The sequence below is a fragment of the Nomascus leucogenys genome, chromosome 1a (genome assembly GCF_006542625.1).
Source record: "Nomascus leucogenys isolate Asia chromosome 1a, Asia_NLE_v1, whole genome shotgun sequence".
In the NCBI taxonomy this organism is placed as follows: Eukaryota; Metazoa; Chordata; class Mammalia; order Primates; family Hylobatidae; genus Nomascus; species Nomascus leucogenys.
Genome location: NC_044381.1, coordinates 39,287,327 through 39,303,941, shown reverse-complemented (window position 1 = coordinate 39,303,941; position 16,615 = coordinate 39,287,327). Strand labels below are relative to the sequence as shown.

Here is a 16,615-nt window from a genome sequence, read left to right as displayed (position 1 = left end):
TGCCACCCCTAGAGAAGCATCTGTAAGCGAAAATTCCCCAAAGGAAATTTATGTCCTTGTCTTCATATTCACTCCTCCATGCTGATGCACAACAGCTGTTCACTGTCTTTTGTAAAATCACTGAAAAATAGCAATTAAGTCGCTCCTCGGACTTCTCCAGGATATTTAACCTCAGTTCCCTTTACCTCCCTTGTGGACTCTTCCCCTTATGATCATCACTGTTGCTCCAAGTCCTTTCCAAATTCTGCATCTTCCTCTTAAATATCTTATGGGAAAGGTGGAGACTTGTTTTCAGTTCAGAAGACAGCCTCTTTTTTTTTTTTTCTTTTTGGGGGCCAGGCTGGAGTGTAGTGGTGTGATCCCAGCTCACTGCAACCTCTGCCTCCCAGGCTCAAGCCATTCTCCCACCTCAGCCTCCCAAAGAGCTAGGACTATATGCACATGCCACCATGCCCAGCTAATGTTTGTATTTTTAGTAGAGACAGGGTTTTGCCATGTTGCCCAGGCTGGTCTTGAACTCCTGGCCTCAAGTGATTCTCCTGCCTCAGCCTCCCAAAGCACTGGGATTACAGGCATGAGCCACTGTGCCTGGCCCAGAAGTCAGCCTCTTGCTCTGGCTTTCCTGAGGATCGCTTGAAGGATGGGTGAAAGGAGCTTTGGGCTCAGGGTTCTGGGCACAGAAACGTCCCTCTCTGGCTGGAAAGGAAGCCAGTGAAGGACACTTTCCTACCTGTGCACAAGTAAGCTTGAAGTTGCTTTATTTTCTCATGAAATGTGTGAAGATGGAGGTAAGACAGATTTTTTTTTTTTGAATTTTAATTTTTATTTATTTATTTATTTTTTTTTTTGAGACAGAGTCTCGCTCTGTCGCCCAGGCTGGAGTGCAGTGGCGCAATCTCGGCTCACTGCAAGCTCCGCCTCCCAGGTTCACGCCATTCTCCTGCCTCAGCCTCTCCGAGTAGCTGGGACTACAGGCGCCCGCCACCACGCCCGGCTAATTTTTTTTTGTATTTTTAGTAGAGACAGGGTTTCACCGTGGTCTCGATCTCCTGACCTCGTGATCCACCCGCGACGCTTGTAATCCCGGTAAGACAGATTTTATAATGTACATTGAAAGCAAGGCTGCCCAGTGGAAGGCCTATTCTTGGTGGGTGTGAATGCACTGTCCCCACCCTATCTGCTGCTGGACACGCCACTGGAGAGGACAGTTCATTTGGTGGAGGGGTCAGGTTCCTGCCTGCAACCCTGAGCAGCCCTGGGCTTTCAGAGCTTATGGAAGCTTCTGCAGTACTCTATGTCACCTGCCCTGATTTAGAGGCACAGGCCTGTTTTCTTCTCGGACCTTCTTCATTGGTGTTTCTCTCTAGTTGGTCAGTTAGCCCCACTGCTCTGGCAAATTGCTACTGCCCATTAAGGGAATCTCCAGCCTCTCTCCCAGGTAAATAAAGCTTAAAAAAGAACAATGACCTTATAGAAGGTGCTCTGAGAGCTTCCTCCTCTCTTCAAGTCTCCCCTGCCTCCACCACACACAAACAGACACACATGCACACATCCATGCATGAGCACACTCCCACACTCTCATAGCTTACAGGGGGACTTGGCCATTTGCGCTGAAGCCGATGCTATGAAATGACCACTAAGAAGCAGTGGAAGGCCCAGCGATGGTGGCATTGACCTTTCTGTGAGGTCTGCCCGGTAATTCCACTGAGTCTGGGACCCTGGAGGACCTAGAGAGGTAGTCCCCTCCCCTTCTCCTGCCTGCTAATCACACAGAGGGCCATCATCTTTCATATGAACTCAAAGCCCTTTTTCTGCATAAGCCCTCTTTCCCTCCATGAACTTTTTCTGTTTTGAAATAGCAATTGCCTTTTTAAGCAGCCTTTCCTTTTGCCATTGGCTAGGGAGGACAAGGGGCACCAGTGAGTGACCAATGGGGGAAGGAAAGGAAGATAAAGTCAGTCAGTCCCCTTTTCCTCCAGCCCTCCCAAAGCCAAGCCCTCCTTCCCTCCCTACCTCACTACTTCCCTGTCTGCAACACCACCCACAGGGTCAGGGGACGGGTGCACTTGGCCTTCCAGCTCCTTAACAGTGTGTGTAACACTATCTTTTCATAACTTCTAGAATTCCAAAAGGGAGGGAGAGAGCAGGTATATAGTTACATACTTTTATATATGATGTAGTGTATAATACATTAAGATTTAAAAGAGGCAGAGCTTAACAACTTGGAAGTATCTTGGTAGAAAGGTGAATATTATCTTTAAAAGGAATAATTTTAATGAGTCTACAATTAAATGTGCGTTCATTCATTCAAGTAAAAAAAAAAGAGGATCCTCTTTCATACCAGGGATCAGATCTCAGATGGTTTCAATCCAGCGAGGAGACAGTAACTAAGTCAAGTAGTCGAACAAATAGTCACAAACTCGGGTGGAGGCTGTGAGGCAGAGAACAGGGAGTGTGACAGATGTTATGGCACTGGGGAGGCCTTGCTTCAGTCTGGGAGGAGGTCAAGAAAGTCCTCTCTGTAAGCAGAGATCCTGGGTATGAGCAAGAGTTATCTGGAAGAGCTTGGGGGGATGGGTGTGCTTTAAGCTGCATTAGCCAAGGAAGACAAAAGGACACAGCCGGAGATCTGGTGATCCTAAATATACTGAAGACTTAGTGATTTTAAGGAGTACTCAAGTCAGCGGGGCGTGAAAGCAAAATAATCTCAGCTGACTTTAGATTGGACCTATTAAGCAATGATGCTACCTCAAGTAAAGCAGAACGGGGCCCGGTTGAAAGGAGACAGTGGAAGTGGTCCTCATTCCTTGCACCTGAGCCTCTCTGTGGTCTGATAGTGATTTGTATTATTTTTGCTTGTTGTAGTCCATCTTTCCTATAAAGTGCAGATTTCGTGTTGACGCACTAAATGCCATGATGTTCAGATTTCACTTTGCTTCACTACTCTCCAGGAAGCAGCCATGCCTGATGTGTGCGATGAATATGCCTTATCCTCCCGAAACTGGCTTTCCCAGCCAAATAGTTCCTTTCAAAGCACTGAAAGCACCCGTGATGCTGTGCCTGGGTCCTTAGATTCCATCGTGCATGTTGCTGTGGATGAAGAGAAGCTGTCTCATGTGACTGGGCTCCCTTCCACACTTCAACCCAGGGGAGCACTGCCCTTTCTGTAAAGCACAGGCACTTCTGGAAGATCGATGCTGTGATGTGCCCAGTTAGAGAGAACCAGTCTTGTAATAAGTGCTCTGTAACTTTTTAATCCTTTACTTTTTGTTGTTTTATTTCTAAAGGCTTGAGCTGTCTGTTGAAAACATCTACCAAGACTGGCTTGAGAGTTCCGGAATACCAAAGGTAACTCAAGATAACCACTTTGGTAGACTCCATGGAGAATAGTAAAGCTTGCTGCTTAGCACATCAATCATGACAGTGATTTCTTAATATATGTGTAGGAAAGTAATTATCTTACTGAGTGCAAGTGTCCGTAAGTCAGAACACTTGTCTCCCTTCCGCATTTCCCCCCCTTGTTGTGGGGTGTGCCTCTGGCCACTTTCAAGTGACCATGGTATACGTGGAAGTGATGGTAGCCCCTGAACTCCCTGCTAAATGAGGCCCTGCAAAACGTGGGGTAGGTTTTGGGTGGAGCCACCAGCCAACAGTTCCATGCCCTGTGGGGCAGGTGGTGGGGGGGCAGGTGGCGGGGGAGCAGGTGGCGGGGGAGCAGTCGGCCTCCAGCTCTGCTCTTCGGATGCGGCCTGATACAGGAGTTGGTTTGCTGCCGTCGTCGTCTGTCCTGACCCATGGTCCCTGTCCCTTGTTTCCCTGACACGCCTGCAGCTCCCTCATCTCTTGGTTCTGCATCGGGCTCCTGTCTCAGGCTGGCCTTCTCACCTGGCTGACCCATTTACATTCGTTTCTCTGTCTTAGGGATCTGGGCTCATCCCAGCTGGAGATTGTTGTTCTCTCCCTCCCTTTCAGTCTGTGGGCAACTCTAAGGGAGAGACCTTTTCCTGGCCAGCCCCAGCTCTGTGGAAATCACCTGGCCTGGAGCTCCTCTCCCCGTCCACTCTTCTCTGGCCCTGCGCCTCCCAGAGACCATTGGACAGCCCGGGCCCCTTCGCCAAGTCAAATGCTGGCCATGGCAAGCCTAGGCCCTGGGAAGTCTGAGGGTGGGATCCCAGATGCACGGTCAGAGGACCCTGCAGGCCGAGAGCTCTCTCAGTCTGGGGCAGCCCCCAGAGCGGCTGCAGGCTGGGCCTGACCCATGGTCGTGGGCCTTGGCGTCTGGGGGTGGACCCGCGTGGTGAGGCACGCCCTGTAGCCTGCTGGTTTCTGGTTTCATGGCTGGTTACATGAGCTTCCCCTTAGGAGGGTCTCAATGTCAGTGAATGTCTGTGAACCATGAAATGAAGAGACAGGAGGGGCTGTTCTCTATTACGTTTTCATCCCCCTCCTCACATCTTTGTCCATTTTCACCACAGGGGAAATGTCGGCCATCAGCCACCATCAGCCACCATAAGCTCATTCCTAAAAAAGGACAGTTTGCCTTCAGTTCATGAATGTGTGTCACCTGTTACAAACTATTTCTTTGGTCCAGTCCTTCTGGGAGGAAAAAAGAAAAAAATCTCGAGTCTTACAAACAAAACAGACAAGGGGTGGGACAAGGCAGTGCATGGTTGGGGGCAGCGCCTTTCACTCACGTGTGTGACAGTGAGGGCCCGTGAGCTCTGAGACAGTGACTTCCAAACCAGACTGCTCACTGAGGACAAACATCCAGGAAAAACAAGTTAAGATTTGTCTAGGTGTGAATAACCAACGCTTTCCCTTCATGTTTCAGATGGGAGTGCAGGTGGTGGGGGACATTTGCTGAAGTTTGCCTTGTGATCCTAAGCCAGGCTGTTACAAGGCTCCCAGACATTCTTAGTGTGGCCTGGAAGCTGGGAGCTCCAGTAACTGGCTCCCAAATTTCCTGGCCTGGAACAAGAAGGCTGCTGTTTGCAGCCGTTAGCCCCTAGGGAGGGGGAAAGAAAGAGACCTTAATCCAGTGCCCAAAAGCAGGCGCACTCCACTTAGGCTGTAGTGCTGGGGCTGGCTGTCTCACTGCCGGGGGCTCTGTAATTTCCCCTGCAGAGGAGGAGGCTTTGCTGCCAGCAGGAGGCTTTTGGTTTTCATTAAAAGAGGGAGGGGTCTGTGGCAGGGAGAGATTTGCCTCTGAGCTATATACATTTTTTCCAAAGGTCTAGTTGCATTAGTGACAGCTTATAGTGTAGACAAGAATCTCTGCTATAAACTGAAGAAACCTGCTGTCAAAACAGCCAGGTGCAGTGAGGCCAACTGGCTATAAATTGTGTTTAAGACCCAACTGGTATTTCCTTGGGTGCTTCACTGTTCAGTAAAAACAACAGCATGAGAAAGAAAAGACCCTGATTTAGCGCATAATTGGTGGGTGATCGGATGGCGTCTTTGCATCTCTTCTACCCGTTTCGGCCATGATTTCTGCGGCTGCTGCTGACTTACCTACTCTCAGCCCCTTTAGCACTCCTTGAGAGTTCCTTGCCATTTCCACTTCAGTGAAAGGCTCTACAAGGACCTGAGACCCTCCAGTTGCAGAAGGCTTGTGGTGAATGGGACACCTTGTTCTTTGTCCCCATCATTATAATATAAAGTTACTAGGATGCTTGCCCTGGAATGACAACCAGGGCCCTGAAATTGCTCTGATGCTCTTTGTTCTCGTAAAAATTTCTGTCTACCAGCAATTGAAGTCATTCATGACAAAAGAGTCATGTTCTACTGGTGGAGTTTTCATTCCACAGGTTACAGAGGCTTTTTGTCTTCTCTCAGGAAGGCTCGCCTTGTGGTTGGCCTCGATTTTCCTTTTTGGCTACGTTGAATGGAAATCATTTTTAAAAAGTGGAAATAGCTTCAGTAAAAGTGAGCATGAGCCCTGAAGAAGCAAAAGAAATTGGATGCTAACCTCTTTAAAGAATATCCCAACTCTGTAACCTTTGGCCTTACAAAGAGATTTAAAATTGATTGTACCATCAGCACTATAGATTATTTCTTTTTATGACTTTTTTTTGGTTATAGAAGAAGTACACATTTACTTTGGGATATAAAAAAGTCTAAGAAAATAAAAATGACCCAGAGACAATTTTTTATGTACATCCTTTCACTCATTGTTCTGGGTATATAAATACATATTTTACTTTTTCCTTTCTCTCCCTCTTTAAAAGTAAAAATAACATGCCCTCCGTAGCAAATTCAAACAATAGCAAAATAGAAAACGTGAAACTCCTCGCTGCCCTCAGTCGTACCTCCAGAGATCACCCGCACCTGAGAGCAGCCCGCTGTGTGTCCGCCCACACAGTTTCTGTGCTGAACAGCATGTAGGCGCACATTCTTTTGAAATAAAATTGGAGTCTTATCTTCTAAACTAAGTTATTCATTTAAGGATATACACTGAGGAGTTTCCCACATCCCTTAATATAATTCAAGAGCAATAATTTTTTTTTTTTTTTTTTTTTTGAGACGAGGTCTCACTTTGTCACCCAGGCTGGAGTGCAGTGGCATGATCATGGCTCACCGCAGCCTCGACCTCCCGGGCTGCGGTGAAAGGGCAATACTTTTAAAGAGCTCACCGCTTCCTGATGAATAATACCATAATCAAACTTACTCGGGGCCTACCCCACACTATTAGAATAGTATATTGTACAATTATTCACAGAAAGTTGCACATTCCGCTAATTTGACAGCTCTATAAATAGATTTTGGATTTTTTTTCATGTCCAAACAAAGGTTTCCCTTGCCCCCATAGCCATATATTCCAGTCTTCTTTTAAAACATTTATATGCAAATACACTAGAAATAAATTTCTGCATCCAGCCTTTCTTCTACAATCCTTATTTTAGTTGCTACAGAACTGCGTTTTTGTTTTGTTTTGTTTTTGAGACAGAGTCTCGCTTTGTTACCCAGGCTGGAGTGCAGTGGCAAGATTTTGGCTCACTGCAACCTCCACCTCCCGGGTTCAAGTGATTCTTCTGCCTCAGCCTCCATTAGCAGCCAGGACTATGGGCTGGCACGCACGCCTGCTAATTTTTGTATTTTTAGTAGAGACGGGGTTTCACCATATTGGCCAGGCTGGTCTTGAACTCCTGACCTCATGATCCGCCTGCCTCGGCCTCCCGAAGTGCTGGGATTACAGGTGCGAGCCAGCCAGTTTCTACAGAACTCTGACTCCTCCCTTTCTTTGATTTCCTCCCTAAATCGCCAAGTCCTGAGGCCCTTCTGTACACACTTATCAAATGTCTAATTTTCTTTCCTAGCACCTGTGCCATTTATAAATTATATTTCGCTTGGACTGGTGCAATAGCAAACTGGTCTTTTAGCTCTCTCCTTTTTGATTCATTGTTCATATCAATGCCAAGTAAATCTTCCCACAACCCAGCTCAGACCCACTCTTCTCACCAGAGACTTTTCCCCCATGGACAATGGATTTAGAACAAACTCCTTGGCCTCTATTTGAGGCCACCAGCAGACTGGTCAAAGCCACCCTTTTCAACTTTATTTCCCAGCATTCTGGAGATTCGCCCACTCATGATTGTCAGTGCACATGTATTTGCAAGCTTTTCCATCAGCCTGCTTTTGTGCATGCCCTTCGCTCCTTGGCATGCATTCCTTCCCTCTCTTTAGCATGCATCACAACCTGCCTTACATGTTTCTCTCTGTATCTGTCCCATGCCGTCCCCTCCCCTACCCCCTCCCCCCAGAAACAAGGGTTATGTCTATAAGCCTCATCCTGTAGTACCTGTTGTGATGCTTATCTCTTTTGGGCCTTGCATATATTAATGGTAGATGCTCAGGAGCTCACCGTCCAATGCACTAGCTACATGTGGTTGGTAAGGAGTTGAAATATATCGAAAGCACCTGAGGAGCTGATTTCTTTTTTTTTTTGAGACGGAATCTCGCTCTGTTGCCCAGGATGGAGTGCAGTGGCGCCATCTCGGCTCACTGCAAGCTCAGCCTCCTGGGTTCACGCCATTCTCCTGCCTCAGCCTCCTGAGTAGCTGAGACTACAGGCGCCTGCCACCAAGCCTGGCTAATTTTTTGTATTTTTTAATAGAGATGGGGTTTCACCGTGTTAGGATGGTCTTGATCTCCTGACCTCGTGATCTGTCTGCCTCGGCCTCCCAAAGTGCTGGGATTACAGGCCTGAGCCACTGCACCCGGCCGGAGCTGATTTTTTAATTTAGTCGTAATTAAATTTAAATTTAAAATCTCATAATTTAGTTATTGTTTGAAATACCTTGGGTATGTGAATGAGTCTGCTTTTTCATCTTGGACTGCTATGAAATATAAATAGAGGCCAAACATATCTGATGAAAATTTAACACCCAAATTGAGATGGACTCTGAGAACAAATCAGATTTAGGAGACTTAATACAAAAATGGAGGTAAATATTTCATTAATGTTTTTTAAAATGTTGGTTACATGTTGAAATGATAATATTTTGGATACATTGCAACTCAATGTATATACCCAATAAAATATATTAAAATTAATCCTACCTGTTACTTCTTTTTAAATGTAGCAACTAGCAAATTTAAAAAGACACATGTGGCTTGCATATATTCCTGTTGAATAGAGCTGTTCTAAAGCTATTAGTTGAATTAAAATCTGAGTGCATAATGCCTTAAAGTCACCCACAGAATAGATATGAGTGAAATCATCTGTATTTTTGTCAAATGTGTGGGTAAAGATAGAGCTGGTTAATCCATTGACACCCTTCAATTTGCTGTGACAGCATGGATGATGAGAATCCACAGGTACGGGGCGGGAGTGCTGGGTTCACAGTAGACATTCAGAGGGCATGAACTAGCAGCCTTGCATCAGCTGTGGTTTTCAACTCCCAGTAGACCGGTTTCCTGAGGTGTGAACAATAAGCACACCGCCTCAGGTGAACCTCACATGTCTTCTGTACCTCAGTCTCCTCTTTGGAGGAAGTGCTCAGCAGCCAGTTCCTGGCAAAATCATCACAGCAGCGGCAGTGAGGAGGAGAGAGAAGATGGGAAATGAGCCAACAATAATGTGTCCCAGAAATAGGCAGAAAGCAACTTGGGTTCCCAGACTTGCTCCTGAATCCCAGAATTTAGAACAACAGGTTATTTTGTCATCTTGGGAAAATGCCACTTCTTTCCGAGCAAACACCTGCAAGTTGCCAGAGGCCGCATGAGCAGATGATAGAAAACTGAAGTCTTGTAGGGAAAATGCTGCAATCACAGAATTGAGAATACTTGATAAGACAGTATGCAAGAGGCTTTATGTCACTGTAGTCACGATGTGCTTTTAGCACAGTTGGTTTTATAGGGGAATGACTAGTAGACTTCTTATAGCACATATTATGCAGTATTATCAATATAATTTTAAGGCCTATTTAGAAGAATTCTACATTTAATGGTCAGTCAAGAAAACTGAAACTGATTATTTTGCAAATTCCAGAGAAAGTATATTTTTCAAATTATATGAACCACGATATCTTTGCTTCTTTTATATCTATAATAGCAGTTGCCATAATGTGGTATACTATTTGGGATCCTAATAATTTTGCTGTCATTTTTGTCCAGTAGTTAAACTTGTATTTTCTAAGTGACTAAACATCTTGTCAAGGATCCTTAAAGACATGTGGAATAGGTTCTCCGGCCTCACTTGAGGCAGCACCCAAAATGCCTGAGTCATCACAGTCACTTCCGTTCATCCAAGCACCTGGCCCCCTCCATAGACTCTTCAAATTGCTCTACTGCTCAGCAGAGTCACGAGAGAGGGAGAGGGTTTATTAAAATCTTTTCATTTTTAGCTTAATTTCCTTTATTTTTGGCATCTAAGGCTTTGTGCTCATATCAGTTTGCTGGGGTTGCCATAACTAAGTACCACAGACTGGGTGGCTTAAACAACAGAGATTTTTTTCCTCACAGTTCTGGGGGCTGGAGGTCCAAGACCAAGGTGCCAACAGGATTGGTTTCTGGTGAGGCCTCTCTCCTTGGCTTGCAGACGGCCACCTTCTCATCATGTCCTCATGTGGTCTTTGCTCTGTATGCATGCACATGTCTGTCCTTACCTGCTCTTTTTATAAGGACACCAGTTATATTGGGTTAGGGCCCACCAATATGACCTAATTTTACCTTAATTTCCTCTCTAAAGGCCCTAACTCCAATACAGTTGCACTGTGAGTTGTACTGGGGGTTAGGAATTGAATATATGAATTTGGTGGGACACAATTTAGCCATTCCTGTTTACCTTATTCACAGTATGTCTCTCACTAGTTCCGCATTCTAGTGAATCCCTTCAAAATGGCCAATGAAAATTACTCAGTGCAACCTCACTGCATTTTATTCCCCTATGGATGAATATGCTTTGGGTACATTTTTTGGTCCCAAATGATGTTAGTATCTAGTGAGTGCACAAGAATTAAAAATCATGTCTTCGTGGCATGAGAGAGAAATAAATGCGGGAAGGGTCCATTCCCCCAGAAAGTGGTAATAGCTGAAGGTCTGTGCTGGGTGTTGTGTAACATTGGGGCATCTGATTTGACACTGTCCAAATATATTGACCTCTTTACAGCGCAAGGCACCACGATGAAATGAGAAACATTTTTCTCTGGTGCCCCCAAATATAGCTATGTCCTTCCTTCATTTCTGTCTTTCAAAACCTGATTTCCAGAATGAGTTTGAATCTCATTCACAGTAGTCTAAGACTAGACTTCAAGTGAATAACAAGAATTAAAAGTGTTTCCTCTCTCTTGAAGATTTCCTTATAAGTGTCAGAGCTTAGAGCTTAGGCTTCTGTGGTAGAACTGTCAAGCATCCAGACCAGATGGATGATATTTGCAAGAGGAAGCTTCTTCCAGGATCTGAAATCAGACCTCTGAGTCCAGTCCTTTCCTATCCTTCTTCCCATGAGTAGAGCCCACACATCGGTTCTTGATGAAAGACTGTGGATGCTTCAAAGATGAGAGAAATACAGGCTTTGCCTTCAAGATGCTTAATAATTCAGTAGGAAAAATAGATACATAAATAACTAACCTAAGGCAGAAAGCAATAAGTGGTGGAAAGCTTAGTGTTCAGAAGAAAGGCCGTTTCGATTTGTGGAAGCAGAGACAGTTTAGGTACCATTTGAAGCCAGTCTTGAAGGACAGGCAGGTAGAGTGTGGGCAGGTGGAGATTGTGGAGAAGGCCCTTACGGGCAGGGAGTGCGACATAACCAAGGTATGCTGCTGGAAAACTCAGTGTGCCTGTTTGAACAGCTTCAGGCAGAGTCAAATCTCAGTGCTGGGAAGCTGATTAACTAGTGTCACAACCATGATGAAGGCTCAGCGGTAGCATCCCAGCCCCAGTGAAATCAAGGTGGCGTTGTCAGCTGGAAGAGTGGGGGCAAGAATCCTTCCCATTCAGCCTCCTTCTCATTCTCAGGTCCCTCCTAGCCCCTGCAACAATCTAACCAAGGTTGCTCTGCTCCTGAATAATAGAGGGATGAATGTATTTTAAATACTGATAAAATATACTGGGTGAACGCATTTTGATTGTGATTTGGGGTTGTAATCTTTTCCCTTTCTGTTTTTCTTGTTGAGGACATGTTTAATTGTTGCTTGTTTTACATAGAGGGCAGGATCTGTGAGGGGGAATGGTTAGTGGGGCAGGACCCAGCCAGATTACACACGGACTTGAATGTGATGCTAGAGAGTTCCTACAGATTGAGTAGCCACTGATGCTTTTGCAAGGAGTGACAGTACTTGAGCAGCATGTTTAGATAAACATGGTCAGGTGGGTCAGCAGCCTTGCCTGGAAAGATAGCTCCCTGGGTAAAAAGCCATGCTTTTCCCCTCTGTGCAGGGAAGAGGTAGTCTAGTGGAGGGTGTGGAATAGCTAGTCTGACTTTTGCTCCTTGGTTTCTGACTGAACTTTCATGTCCAGAAGCTCTTCATTTACACGGATACTTCTAAAAACATCAGTAAGTATCTAGATAACCATGGTGTCTGTCTATCCAGAGAGGACATGCAGTGGGCTGAGGAATGCCTACATCCATGGGAATGAGTAGGAAGCCACAAGAAACAAGCACAGATCAATGTGATGCAGCTGATGCACCCAAATCCTACTCACGATGGGGAGGGACGTTGGGAAGTCGGCAGGGAGAGTCAATTGCCCACAGCTTTCACGATCTCAGATTAGACGTACATTTTTTCAGTGAGCACAGAGGAAGGCATATGAGGATGGCTTTCTCATTAGGGATAAAGGGCATTTGAGACATTTTTCTGTAAAAAGAATAAGAATTCTGAACTGGCTCAGATGCACACAGACACATTGAAGGTATGACACTGTAGAGAGAAAGCTAATATTTGCTAGGTGTACGAAGGATAACCCAGTCCTGCCTTCGAACATCGAAGGATAACCAGAAGGAAAAGGAAGCAGAGGCCACTAGCATTGAAGAAATGCAGCTAATGGAGACAGTTGGTAGTGGCCCACGTACATGTGGGTTTTAATAATAGGATCAAGCTGGGTTCTTGCTGGAAGTCTAGCTCTGCAGGCTTGAGTTGAAGGTGCTCAGGGAGACCTGGTCATCAGAATCATATAGGAGGCAGATTAAAACTACGGATCCCAGAGCCAGCCCAAACCTACCACTGAGTCAGCATCTCCATAGGCACAGCTGGAACTGGCCACCATAATCCGTAATTATCTCATTCTAGAATATATTCTATCAAAATAAGTTTCTTTTTTTTTTTTTTTTTTTTCGAGACAAAGTCTCAGTCTGTCGCCCAGGTTGAAGTGCAGTGGCGCAATCTCCGCCTCCTGGGTTCAAGCAGTTGTCCTGCCTCAGCTGGGGCAAACTCCCAGGTAGCTGGGATTACAGGTGCAAGACACCACACTCAGCTAATTTTTGTATTTTTTGTTTGTTTGTTTGTTTTGAGACGGAGTCTTGCTCTGTCGCCCAGGCTGGAGTGCAGTGGCATGATCTCTGCTCATTGCAAGCTCTGCCTCCTGGGTTCATGCCATTCTCCGACCTCAGCCTCCCGAGTAGCTGGGACTACAGGTGCCCACCACCACACCTGGCTAATTATTTTGTATTTTTAGTAGAGACGGGGTTTCACCGTGTTAGCAAGGATGGTCTCAATCTCCTGCCCTCGTGATCCGCCCACCTCGGCCTCCCAAAGTGCTGGGATTACAGGCGTGAGCCACCACGCCCAGCTAATTTTTGTATTTTTAGTAGAGACGGGGTTTCACCATGTTGGCCAGGATGGTCTCGATCTCCTGACCTCGTGATCTGCCTTTCTTGGCCTCCCAAGGTGCTGGGATTACAGGCATGAGCCATCCTGCCTGGCCAAGAAGTTTCTTTTCTAAGTACAACCTAAACCCTTAGAATCCTTCATTTTTATACCTTTCCTGAGTAACCCAAACTTTTTTTTTTTTTTTTTTGAGACAATCTTGCTCTGTTGCCCAGGCTGGAGTGCAGTGGCGTGATCTTGGCTCACTGCAACCTCCACCTCCAGGGATCAAGCGATTCTCCTGCCTCAGCCTCCTGAGTAGCTGGGATTACAGACACCAGCCACCATACCCGGCTAATTTTTGTATTTTTATAGCGACAGGGTTTCACCATATTGGCCAGGCTGGTCTCAAACTCCTGACCTTGTGATCCGCCTGCCTCGGCCTCCCAAAGTGCTGGGATTACAGGCATGCGCCACCGTGCCTGGCCGAGTAACCCAAACATTTGGCTTTGTGGTTTAGTTTATTAGTTCAAGCAGTTTGCCAAACATTGTGCTGGGCAGTTTGCATATAAAGCCGAAAGGACCCTGCCCATGAGCTCATGGTTTATGGAAGCATCTGCAAACCAACCTTTGCCCAACAGGTCTCCACCCCAGAGTTTGAGACCTGCGAAGAACTGTAGAGGTTGATGTCTTGTATTTGCCATGTTCCGCTGGGAGGCTAAATCTGTAAGAAAACAAATACGCTTGGAGGGAGGAGACTGCTCTTAAGCCCCACTCAGTCACAAGTCAGCTGGCCCATTGTGCAAAGGAGCCAGCATGACCATCCTCAAGGTGTAGTCTGGTGGGCCATATTTGGACACATGGGCAGTACCTGTCTTTCAGGCTTTTAAGTATTGGCCCACAGAAAGAGTCACTGAAGGAAGGACTACTGCATCCCCAATAATGAGTGGACCTGTAATAGAATTTCACTGCAGTGCTGCTTTATTTTGTAGAGAAACCTTTTTAGAAAGAAGGAGCAATGCAAACTCAAAGAACTAGGACAAAGCAGCTCTAGACTGTAAACCTTATTTCAATAGAAAAATAACTGATTCTGCTTTTTAAGAAAAACTGCCCCCATTTTCTCTTTTATTAGGCTAAAGACATACTCTGGTAGACTCTTCGTCAAAAGCAGATTATTTTATTTATTTATTTATTTCATTTTATTTTATTTATTTATTTATTTTTTTGGGATGGAGTCTGGCTCTGTCGCCCAGGCTGGAGTGCAGTGGCACGATCTCGGCTCAATGCAAGCTCCGCCTCCCGGGTTCACACCATTCTCCTGCCTCAGCCTCCCGAGTAGCTGGGACTACAGTCACCCGCCACCATGCCCGGCTAATTTTTGGTATTTTTTTAGTAGAGACGGGGTTTCACCATGTTAGCCAGGATGGTCTTGGTCTCCTGACCTCGTGATCCACCCGCCTCGGCCTCCCAAAGTGCTGGGATTACAGGCATGAGCCACCGCGCCCGGCCTATTTATTTCTGAGGTGGAGTTTCACTGTCACCCAGGCTGGAGTGCAGTGATGCGATCTCAGTTCACTGCAACCTCCTCCTGCTGGGTTCAAGCGATTCTCCTGCCTTAGCCTCCCAAGTAGCTTGGACTACAGGTCTGCGCCACCAATGGGCCTGGCTAATTTTTTGTATTTTTAGTAGGGACAGGGTTTCACCTTGTTGGCCAGGCTGGTCTTGAACTCCTGACCTCAGGTGATCCTCCTGCCTCAGCCCCCCAAAGTGCTGGGATTACAGTCATGAGCCGCCACACCTGGCCAAAAGCAGATTATTTTATATTGACATTGCACTCTTCCCACACCTGGAGGGTAAAGCCCTGCGAAGCAGTAGTTGAGTGAGTTGTGCACATGGCTGCACACACATGCATGACCCCTTGGCTGTTTGACATTGCACAGCATCATGGCACATGCTGATAGAAGATCAGCACCCAGGGCTTTTCAGGCCGCTGCTCCCACTGTGGCCCTCCACAATGCTCACAGTGACTTGTCCCAGCTCTTGCAGCCAGAGCACCCTGCTGACCAGGAAAGCCATCAGGAGCACCTGGCTACTTTTAGAGTCAGAGCTTTTTTTCATTCTCTTTTGTGGAAGCCATTGTGTGGTACCAAATAGGTATACATTTAATACCTGCATGATATTTCTCCTGTGTGGCCTCTGCTGCTTCATCGTTAAATATTAGTTTTTTTCTGGTATTGTGCAACTTTGAGCTTGCTGTAGAATCACAGGCTACAGATGAGTCTTAGAGTGCAGTGCATCTTCTTACCGGGGCAGCGGAGCCCCAGGAGAAGTGTAGTATCTGGCCAAGCTCGCAGCACTAGTTAGTGGCAGAGCTATGGCTTGAGTACAGGATTCTGAGTCTTCGGCCCATCAGACTAAAGCATTTTGTAATTTGGGTCCCATCTTTGCCTTAGTTTCTACGAAGACCTATGAGTAGATAATAAAGGAGTATGGCAGAGGGCCCTGAGAATTGATGATTTTTCATTAATGACTCCTCTTTTTCTTGAAGCTGTTTGTTCCTATTCTTTCACAGATGCAGGATGTGGACCTCACTTTCCAGGGCTTTTCATAAATATGTGTCATGGGTATACATGCCCCTCTTCCACTAGATATTTCTAAATGGTAGCCCTATGTATCTAGATGGAATATTTTGCATAGGAAATACTGGGCTCCATTGCATCAAAAAGCTGGTATATTTTTTGGTGTGAGTGAATGTGATTGTATATAGAGATTAGTTTAGGTCTTTGCATTTGGAAAGATACAGCCATTCCTCACTTGAGATGGAAACTAAATTATATAATACCAGGCCACCCAAATAAACAAACGAATGGGAAAAAGTAAATGGTTAAACAAAAAGTGTATCTTGATGTACATTTTTCATATCCTCTTATTTGCTTTCACAAGCACACTTCTAACCAGAGTCCCTGTCTTTCGCCCTGGAGCTGACCCAGAGCAGGAGAGTGCCGGAGAGCACAAAGGTGGTGGCCAGCCAACAAGTGTATCACAGGTCGGGGTAACTGTCAATGATCGTTGAACTGCACAGATCCCAATATGTGTTTAAAAAGGCCAGCGTTCTTGTCACACATCTCTGGATGGCAGCTGTCTACTTTTCACTGGTGCTTGGTAAGGAGTCTATTGCGATCATTCAGCAAAAGACCCTGTTCTTCCAGGTCAGTCCTCCAGCTTGGACCTTTACAACCCCAGTATTTTCTGCTTCTGATCCTGTCGAGTTACAGCCACCACCGTCATACTGTAAGTGGGCTCCAAGCAGTTTGGTGCATAACATGCAAGGCAGTGTTACTTTAAAGTTAATGAACAAGATTGGAGGCTGG

General features: G+C 45.9%; 1 protein-coding gene across 8 annotated transcripts in view; it reads left to right on the top strand.

The window, feature by feature from the left end:
• The window catches only part of AOPEP (aminopeptidase O (putative)), a 361,345-nt gene that overhangs the window by 249,354 nt on the left and 95,376 nt on the right, over positions 1 to 16,615 (top strand). For all 8 annotated transcript variants that reach the window (XR_004027058.1, XR_004027063.1, XR_004027075.1 and 5 more), the window contains exon 11: positions 3,288 to 3,348. Coding sequence is in view for 4 of the 8 variants with exons in the window: in XM_030800182.1 (XP_030656042.1) it covers positions 3,288 to 3,348 (61 nt within the window). In the remaining 4 variants the exon portion in view is untranslated. The remainder of the gene's footprint in view (positions 1 to 3,287; positions 3,349 to 16,615) is intronic.